At 46.4% G+C, this 9,886-nt stretch overlaps 1 protein-coding gene across 1 annotated transcript; it reads left to right on the forward strand.

Moving 5' to 3' along the window:
- ARMCX6 (armadillo repeat containing X-linked 6) lies at nt 1–2,949 on the forward strand. The gene is made up of 3 exons (XM_004377524.2): nt 1–102; nt 432–509; nt 1,350–2,949. Exon 3 carries the CDS (start codon nt 1,496–1,498, stop codon nt 2,402–2,404), a length of 909 nt encoding a protein of 302 aa, XP_004377581.1. The 5' UTR covers nt 1–102; nt 432–509; nt 1,350–1,495; the 3' UTR covers nt 2,405–2,949.
- Nucleotides 2,950–9,886: the final 6,937 nt, after the last annotated feature.

Below are 9,886 nucleotides of genomic sequence, written 5' to 3' on the forward strand. Positions count from 1 at the left end.
GCTTAGAGCAGAAGTCCTGCTAGTCGCCTCCGTCTGGGTACCAGCCCCCTATTACTCTGCGGGTGGGTTGAAGGAAGAAGGATTCTCGCCTGGACCCTGCAGGTCGGTGTGAGGGTGGGCACTGCTTTGAAGGAGGTGGGGAGGTGAGAAGGCCAAGAGCGCCACGGGTTCAGGTTCCTTTGGACCGGTCGGGCTGTTGTCCCCTCCTAGCCTACTTTCTGCATACCCCTTCCCCCTCTTGTCCTCTGTCCATTTTAGTAGAGAAAACTGGCGGGTTTCGGATGGGGGTGGGGGGAGTGAACAGCGGTTCTGGAGACTTGGAAGGAAAGAAAGGTTCCACAAACAGGGCACCCGTGTCCCATGTCCCTGGTGCTGATCCGTCCACCAAGCAGCCCAGCAGTCCATCCACTCTGTTTCCTGTCTCTCTGCAGGTTTGTAGATCTGTTGGCCTGTAGGTCGCGGCTCGAGTCGCGGCGAGGGAAGCAGCAAACTGCCCTGGAACCATACAGGTCGGTGTGACGGCGGGATTAGTCCAGGACCCTGGGTGGCAGGTCCGGGATCTGTGCAGGCGAGATCCGAGTCGCCCTCTCCCGGCAAGGAAAGGGGTGTGGCGGCCTTTGCAGGGGAAATGGCGGACGACGAGGGGGGCCGGGAAAGCCCGCGTTAGCAAAGTCGGGAGAGTGTGGCAAAGATTTTAAACTCATGCTCAAGAATTCAGAAAAGCAGGTCTTGGGACCAGTGTCCTCAGCGCTGATCCATGCACTACGCTTTGAGTTTTCCACTTCAGCCTTTCGGTCTTTCCATCTGTCCTGCCAAACTGTCCATCTATCACTGTGTAGGGAGCACTAACAACAGAACAAGGGAAGAAGGAATTTACCTGACGTCGGTAGAGGTTGGAGGGTGAAACTGACAGGCTGAAGGACTGCCTCTCCCTGGCACCCTCTTGGCCACCTTAGCAGGACCTCAGCTCTAGACCTTCTCTGTGGGGCCTGGAAGAGAAATGGTGGGCCCTGGGGATAGGAAACCCTGGTGGTGTAGTAGTTAATTAAGAGCTATAGCTGCTAACCACCAAGGTTTGCAGTTCGAATCCACCAGGCGCTCCTTGGAAACCGTATGGGGCAGTTCTTCTCTGACCTATAGGGTCGCTATAGGGTCACTAGAAGTCAGAATCAACTTGACCGCAACTGGGTTTTTTTTTGGGGGGGAGGGGGTTTGGGGATAGATAGGGGGTGACAGAAAGGAGCAAAAAAATAGCTTGCTAATAATTCACCTTTTTCACCAACTCCGTCTGTCTGCTTGGTGAGGCACAAACCTTAGCCCAAAACCCTAATACTCTTTGTCACTCACAGATTCATCACAAGAGGCTTGAAGGAGCCTAAGAAAGGCTGAAGACTGCCACCCTCCACCACCACTTATTTTGGCCCTAAGAGGCCTCTTCAATCAGGCTGAGCAAGGTGTTCTCCTATCTTGTCCCAAGGCTGCCATAGACTTGAGTATGGGTCGTGCTCGGGAAGTGGGTTGGATGGCAGCAGGACTAATGATTGGGGCTGGTGCCTGCTACTGCGTTTACAAACTGACCATAGGAAGAGAGGATAGTGACAAGCTGGAGGAAGAGGAGGAAGAGGAAGAATGGGACGATGATGAGGAACTGGATGAGGAGGAGTCCAAGATGTCGTTTGATTTCACAACTATGGCTCGGCCCTGGAGTGATGATGAGGATTGGACCGAACCTGGGGCCCCAGGTGGCAACGAGGACAGGCGCTCAGGTGGGGGCAAGGCCGACCGACCACACCCTACAAAACAGCGTCCATTCCCCTATGGACATAAAAACACTTGTAGTGCTCAAAGCTTTAAAAATGTCAGTTGTGTTCTTGAGCTCTCCAAGAGTCCTTTCATTCAGGTAAAAGTGTTGTTTGCTCAGCCCAAGGATGCTGGTTTTTCACATAGCCACAATATCGATAGTCATTCGGCCAGCCTCTCCATTGTTGGAAACATGATCCCCACTCCCGACCTGACTGTTGAGGAGAAGGTTTTCTGTGCCCTGGGTGACTTGAACGTGAGTGCTGAAAATCAGGGCCAGACTGAGATGTACATCAACCAAGTGTGTCGCGAGACTGTGTCTCGTTGCTGCAACTCATTTCTGCAGCAGGCAGGATTAAATTTGTTAATAAGCATGACAGCTTTTAATAACACGATTGCCAAGTCTGTTTCAGACTTGAAGCTTCCTTTGATATCAGAGGGAAGTAGATGTGCTAAGGCTCAGGTTTTGAAACCGCTAATGGGTTTGTGTGAAAAGCCAGCCTTGGCAGGGGGGTTGCTCGGGGCCCCCATGCTGTTGTTATTCATGCCCCTCTTTATCAGAAATGGAAACAGAGAGATTCTCCCGGACACCCTGGCCCCTTAAATGGCCATCCCAAACAGAAAGGGACTGAATCCACCCAAAACCCGTTTGGTGAACACTCACCTGTGTTCTCACTCAGGGAACCTGCAGTGGGTGCTGTGGAAGATCCAGCCTTAGCCAATCACCGCATCACTGGGTGAAAGTTACAGTTACTAAATCAGAAACCACACTCTCCCTGGCCAGGCAGGGGTTCCCACAGAACTCAAGTAACTTCTTGGTTTTACAAGTCTGCAGGCAATGCACATTGCATATCCCTCCGTTGCAGCCTTCTTGTGGTGAAGGGCTCATTGCACCTGCCAGCTGTGGGTAAAGAACATCCTGTTACAGCATCACAGAGCGATGTTGTCTCCTATGGTGGTCTCCCTGTTTAAGCTGGACCATTCTGTGGAGGCCAGACTTGTATCAGAGCTTGCGCTGGAAATGCATTTGTTGCTGCTTGGATTGAATTCACTTTTTTAAATCTACTCTTTCTTCTACACAAGCTGACTATTCATCAAAAACCTATTCATACACTCCCCATTTATCAATTGTACCAACTTCACCTCACTCACCCAAGTCTTCATTTGTGTGTATCATCAATAAAATTGTGTGCTTTGATTGGCAAAAAAAGGTGACATGGTCCTTGTCCTTGAGTTGGCAGTCTGTATAAAGAGAAAGACCAACACACGCACTAAATGCTAACCAGCCGGGGCATTGGCTCCCTGACAAAAGCACGCTCACCGATGCTCACAGGAGGCAGAGGCTGAAGTGGGCTGCCATGTTCAGTAAAAGCTTCAAGAAGCGGGGCGTGGACAGGGCTGAGGGATGAAGATGGAATGTGGAGAGGACTAAGACACAACACCCGTGAAGCAACCAGCACAGTGCCTGGTGCAGAGAAACCCCTCGATCAGGGTGCATGCCCCTCCTTCCTTCCTAGACTGCCAGCCTAGAGAGGAAGGTCAGTATCTTTGGGGCTTGTCTCCCCATCCCAGGGGGCACCCTGCCACGCATCTGTGTGCTCTTAATGCCTAATTATAGCACTAATGGTTGCCATTGGCTGAGTGCCCACTCTGTGTAGTTCTAGCTCTCCTGCAAAGCAACTGTTAAACCCACTTCCAGCCCCCCTCCCTTCCTTGAGGTCCCCCACAAATTCCTGGCAGAAAGGGAAGGGTTGGTGCCTGCCTTTTTTTGGAAGAACCCCCTTTGTGTTCTATTCTCCATCTTTTTGGTGAAATCCTGGAAGGGGGCCATGGAGTCCTCCAGTAACTCCCTTTAGGGGTGATAGGACCAATGCTTAGGGTGATTGGCATGGCTGTGACCTATCCCTCCATCCCAGAGACACCTCTATCCCCTCCATCCAAGTTCTCAGCACCCCTTAGAGATAAGGGAGAGCCCATGTGCACCAAACCCCTCCGTCTTAGTTATCTATTGCTGGTATAGTAGAAATACCACAAGAGGATGGCTTTAACAAACAGAAATTTATTCTCTCACAGTCTAGGAGGCTAGAAGTCAGAATTCAGGGTGCCACATCCAGGAGAAGGCTCTCTTTCTATGTTGGTTCTGGGGGAAAATCCTTGTCATCTATCTTTCCCTGGTCAAAGACCTTCTCAGTGCAGAGACCTTGGCTCCAAATGACATGTCCCCTCCTGATTCTTCATTCTTGGTGGCAAGAGGTTTCCATCTTCTCTGCTCGATTCTCTCTTTTATATCTCAAAAGAGATTGACTCAAGATACAACCTAATCCTGTAGATTGAGTCCTGCTTCATTAACACAGCTGCCTTTAATTCTGCCTCATTAACATTGTAGAGGTTAGGATTTACAACACACAGGATAATCACATCAGATGACAAAATGGTGGACAACCACGCAATACTGGAAATTGTGGCCTAGCCAAGCTGACACACATTTTGGAGGGACACAATTCAATCCATAACACCCTCCATGGGTCTGCGCAGCTCATTCTGTCCCTTCCTCCTCCCGCCCCACACCGCCCCCCACCAGCAGACAGCTCCCGCATCCACTTTTTCCATTTGAGCCTGCTTTGCCAGTGCTGCTCGGCGTCTTTAATCTCAGTACAAAAGGAGAGGATTTGCTCCTTCCTACTGGCTTGTGGTCAGAAATTCACACACGCCTCCCTACTCCTCTGCACACCACCAAATGCCCATTTGAGTACTGCTACAGGCAGTTGTCCACTATCTCCGAGGCACTTGATGCTTTAATGCCACAGCTGATGCCTGACACAGGGAGGGCCTCCAAGACTTTCTGTCCATCACTCCAGGAGCTCTGTCATAAGGAAGCCTGCCAGCATCAAAGTGTCTCCTTGGTGTGGCCTTGGCTCAGTCAAAATTCTCTTCTGTATTCACTGGCACTGCCCTTCTGATAACACTCCCTGTGTCTGGAAGCACATCCCTCTGTTCCGCCCTTCATCCCTTGATTGATTGCTGTGCTGGGTATGTGTCCAGTTCCCAATGGATTCTGCCTAGGTATAGAGGGCAAAAGTGAGCGTGCCTGCCACTCAGGGCCTGGTTAAGACATCTAGAAGCTCTAAGCACTGGAAAGACTATGGTGCCCCCACCCGTACCTAATTCAAAATAAAAATAGCACTGAACCATCATCAAGCACAAAATTTACTTTTACGCTGCAATTAAAAGAGATCCTTTCTGGGGTTCCCCACTGCAAACGTTTTGACAAGGTCACCAAACCTGAGCTTGTCACATTCTGCATGTAGGTGCCCCGGCCTTGACAGTGGAGCCCCAGCCTAGGCTGTCTGTTGCAGAATCTGGGGCTGCCTTCCAGCTCCAGAAAGGCCCCTGGTTTTGCTTTTGCTTCTTACTCGTCTCAATATTACGTTTACATTTGGTGCCTGTAGGTACTGGTTTACACACTAAATCCCAGAGCCCTCCCTAGCCCTTTCATGACCAAATTATTTTTTATACATGTCGCCTTCAGATGGCCACACATACTATAAACTGAACACTAACATCTCAAGAACCATGAGAGTCAATGAATATAAGTGGGACTTGTGTTTCCCAGTGATCAGATGACAGCACATACTATAAGTGGGGCACTAACAGCCCAAGAAACTCAAGAGGTGAAAAATGTAACTGGGCCTGCTCTGGTCCATGAAAGGGCTAGCCTGCTACCTCTCATGGGGATTTTGTGGTTCAAAGTTCACCAAACCCAATAAGTGCACCCAAGTTTATAGATACCCAGCTTCCCAGCTGATGCATCCATCCTCATCAGGGCCCTATGTGCCATTCTCAAAGCAGGTTCAGTTACAGTCCTCTCACTTTGAAGTGCCACCTGTGTCTCGGCACAGCTCTACCCAAGATAATATGTACGCTGCAGCACCATCTAGCTAAGAGTTTGACAGCTGTGGTGAGGATTTGCTCCTGGGTCCCTTCTAGGGGGTCCTGTTTGGTCTCAGATGCAGATGGTGCTGCACCAGAGTCGACCACAGTCCTGCAGAGAGCACTGACCAAGCCCTTGTGTTTTGCAGATGCTGCATGTACCTTCTCACAGTCTGTCACTTCCCTCCTCACTTTGTCCACGGCCTCCTTTTCACCCTGAAGGCTCATTTTTCCATTATTGCTGCTTGGCTTTTTGTGTGGCTTAAGAAGGCCTTCCCCCACCCCAGATTATAAAAATAAGTCTCCTATACAGTTTTCTAATTCTTTCCTACCTTTCTATTTGAATTTTTGTCTCATGTGTCTACTTGGAATTTACTTTCGTACAAGGTTGGGGGAAGGGAGCTAGTGATCTAATTTTATTTCATTTTTCCAAATGAATAACCAATTAACCCAGCACCATTTATTGAGTATTCCAGTCTCATGCTACTGTGTGGCATATCCTAGGATCCTATGCCCCCAGTCAGGCATCCCCTCTGTCGTTTCCTGGTGTTGGAGACCACCCTGCGGCACACCCCTTTCCCCCATGAACCTCTAACTGACTTGGGGAACCTTGCCTCACTGAGTGGCCTCTGGCAGGTGGTGTCTGTGTGGGTAGGGAAGGTGGTGCACCGGCACTCATGAGCAGGCCTCTGCCCCAGCTACCTTCTCAGGATACATTCTGGCTCACATGAAATTTAGGAATCCTCACCCTGACAACTCCAGCACCATGGGAAACTGGGAGCTGGGCTCTTCCCTCCCTCAAATTACTATATTTGTATCAGAGAAAATGAAATTGCTTATCTAGGTATAGGCTTGCTACATTGTCCCATATGGTAGCCATTAGCCACAGTTGAAATGTGGCTATTGTCACATGTTGAACTGATATGTTGCAAATGGTTTCTTCTAACCCATCCTGTGATTTTTCTTTTTTGGTTTTTGTGGTTTCTTTGGTCACCCAGAAGTTTTAATTTTTCTATAGTCAAATATATCAATTTTTCCCTTAGGGCATTTCTATTTTATGTTTTCCTTAGGATAGCCTTTCCCATCCCGAGATTATGTAGAAAAAAAAAAAAAAAGCAAGCATTTACCTCTCTTTCCTTCTAGTACATTTACAGTTTCATTTTTAGTTAGCTCCTTTGTTAAGCCATTGGTATTTTGTGTGTGCTTTTGTGTGTATACATAATTTTGTCTAAATGTCTAATTAATTATACTAATGTTATTTATTGCAAAATCTATCCTTTATGTTTTGATTGAGATTTTACTAAGTGTATGGATTAATTTGTCAAGGATTGACATTTTTATAATTTTCTCATCTAGGCACATTTATTTAGACCACCTTTCTTTTTTTTTCTTTTTTTTAACCACTGAATAAAGTTATCTTTATAAAGATCTTTTGTTTTCTTTTTTGGCTTATCACTAGGCATTTATACGTTTCTGTTACTTTTGTGGAATGGCATGGTCTTTACCTTCGCCTACAATGCTCTGTTACTTTGACTCTGCTGTCTTTATTTCATGTGCCAGCACACTGGGCATAACTTTTGTTTCTGCTGCTTTAGGAACAGTAGGATAAAAGGAGATTCTAACCAAAGCTCAGAAACACCCCATACCTTAAGAAAGATTCTTCTGGGAGATCTGCTTCTTCATGGGGAAACAGGTAAAGCATCCCACCATCACCCCTCCCACAAAGGAAGGAAGGGGAAAAGGACAAGGCATTTGTTGCTGATGTTCCACAAATGCTCTTTTCCCAGAACTCTCCCTAAAGACCATTTTCCTTCTTTCATTTTACCTTTATATGTTCTTCTTCACCCCGCCCCATCCCTACCAGTGGAGTAATTCAAACTAGTTCTTCTGGTTTATTCCATCATGTTTCTTTCCCCTATGGAAAGTTCTCCTTTAAGTCTAGCCATCAGTATTATATTGTTCTTTGTTCTTGGATATCTGGATACAGGATGATTTTGAAGGAAGGAAAGACAATTTAATGACTCAACTTATTACCACACATAAGCACTCCAAATAACTGTGTGACACACCCCTCTGGATAAATACTTGCATTTTACCAAGGCCAGTGGTTAATGTGTAAATATCTAGCCAGAATTCTGTATTTTTCATTATCCAGGGCTTTAAACTGGGTCCCCAGATGGAGTTGATTACTTTCTCAATTGGGCAGAGGGTGTGAAAGTAAGGGAAGTGATGGGAGATATCACCTATAGTCTTCTCTCTCAATCTTTTCTAACCTACCATTTGGGCAGCCCCATGTTGGACTCTGCACTTTTTGAAGCTTCTGCCTGGGGAAGTAGGCAACTAATCCCAGTGTTCTGAGATTTCCCAGTGACTTATCTGTTCATTTCTAATACTTATCACCCTCTGGTATTTCAGCCTAGGGGTTAATTTGAGCCAGGACACGTGTTGCACTATTTTCCCTTCTCCTCTTCACAAAGGTACTCTCTGATGGACACTTCCCTTGGGTCCTGAGTTCTTACTACCTATGGCTTACAGTAAAGATCAGAGTCTTCCAGGCCTGGTTCCTTATATATAATGGGAGCTTTTGAAATTTAAGAAAATGCCAAGTTGATGGCTATAGTCTTTTTTTCTTTTTTTCTTTTTATTGTTGTAGTTTAAATGAAGTTTACATTTCAAGTTAGTCTCCCATACAAAAATTTATACATACATTGTTATATGACCCTAATTTCTCTCCACATACTGTGACAGCACACTCCTCCTTTCCACCCCTGATTCCCCATGTCCATTCAACCAGCTCCTAACCCTCTCTGCCTTCCCATCTCACCTCTGGACAGAAGCTGCCCGTTTAGTCTCTTGTATCTACTTCAGCTAAGAAGTACACTCGTCACGAGTATCACTTTAGGTCCCACAATCCAGTCCAATCCCTGTCTGAAGAGTTGGCCTTGGAAACTGTTTTATTTCCGGGCTGATAGAGAATTCAGGGTCATGCTTTCCAGGGTGCCTCCAGTCTCAGTCAGACCATTAAGTCTGATCTTCTTACTAGAATTTGAGTCCTACACCCCACCTTTCTCCTTCTCCATCAAGGACGTTCTGTTGTGTTCCCTGTCAGGGCAGTCATTGGTGGTAGCCAGGCACCATCTAGTTCTTCTGGTCTCAGGCTGATGTAGTCTCTGGTTTATGTGGCCCTTTCTGTCTCTTGGGCTAATACTTTCCTGTGTCGTTGGTGTTCTTCATTCTCCTTTACTCCAGGTGGTTGGGACCAATTGATGCATCTTAGATAGCTGCTTGCAAGCTTTTAAGACCCCTGACACCACTCACCGAAGTAGGATGCAGAATATTTTCTTAATAAGCTTTGTTATGCCAATTGACCTACATGTCCCCTAAAAGCATGGTCCCCAGACCCCTATCCCTGCTACCCTGTCCCTCAAAGTGTTTGATTGTATTCATGAAACTTTTTAGCATTGGTTTAGTCCAGTTGTGCTGACTTCCCCTGTAGTGAGTGCTGTCCTTCCCTTCACCTAAGATAATTCTTATCTACTATCTAGTTAGTAAATAACCCTCCCCCTCCCTTCCCACCCTCATAACCATCAAAGAATGTTTTCCTCTGCATTTAAACTTTTTTTCTTGAGTTTTATAGTAGTGGTTTTATACAATATTTGTCCTTCTGTGACTGACTAAATTCATTCAGCATAGTGACCTCCAAATTCCTCCATGTTATGTTTCACGGCTTTATCATTGTTCTTTATCTTTGCTTAGTATTCCATTGTGTGGATATACCATAATTTGTTTATCCATTCATCCGTTGATGGACACCTAGGTTGTTTCTATCTTTTTGCTATTGTGAACAGTGCTGCGATGAACATGGGTGTGCATATATCTATTCATGTGACGGCTCTTTTTTCTCTAGGATATATTCCAAGCAGCAGGATAGCTGGATTGTATGGTACTTATGTTTCAAGCTTTTTAAGGAAGCGCCAAATCAATTTCCAAAGCGGTTGTACCATTTTAAATTCCCACCAACAGTGTATAAGTGTTCCAGTCTCCTCAACCTCTCCAGCATTTATTATTTTGTGCTTTTTGAATTAATGCTAGCTTCGTTGGGGTGAGAAGATATCTCATTGTAGTTTTGATCTGCATTTCTCTAATGGCTAATGAT

Source organism: Trichechus manatus, unplaced genomic scaffold (genome assembly GCF_000243295.1).
Source record: "Trichechus manatus latirostris isolate Lorelei unplaced genomic scaffold, TriManLat1.0 scaffold00051, whole genome shotgun sequence".
Taxonomy (NCBI): Eukaryota; Metazoa; Chordata; class Mammalia; order Sirenia; family Trichechidae; genus Trichechus; species Trichechus manatus.

Coding starts and splice junctions, on each gene's coding strand:
- ARMCX6 (XM_004377524.2), top strand. CDS start 1,496: ATGGGTCGTGCTCGGGAAGTGGGTTGGATGGCAGCAGGACTAATGATT.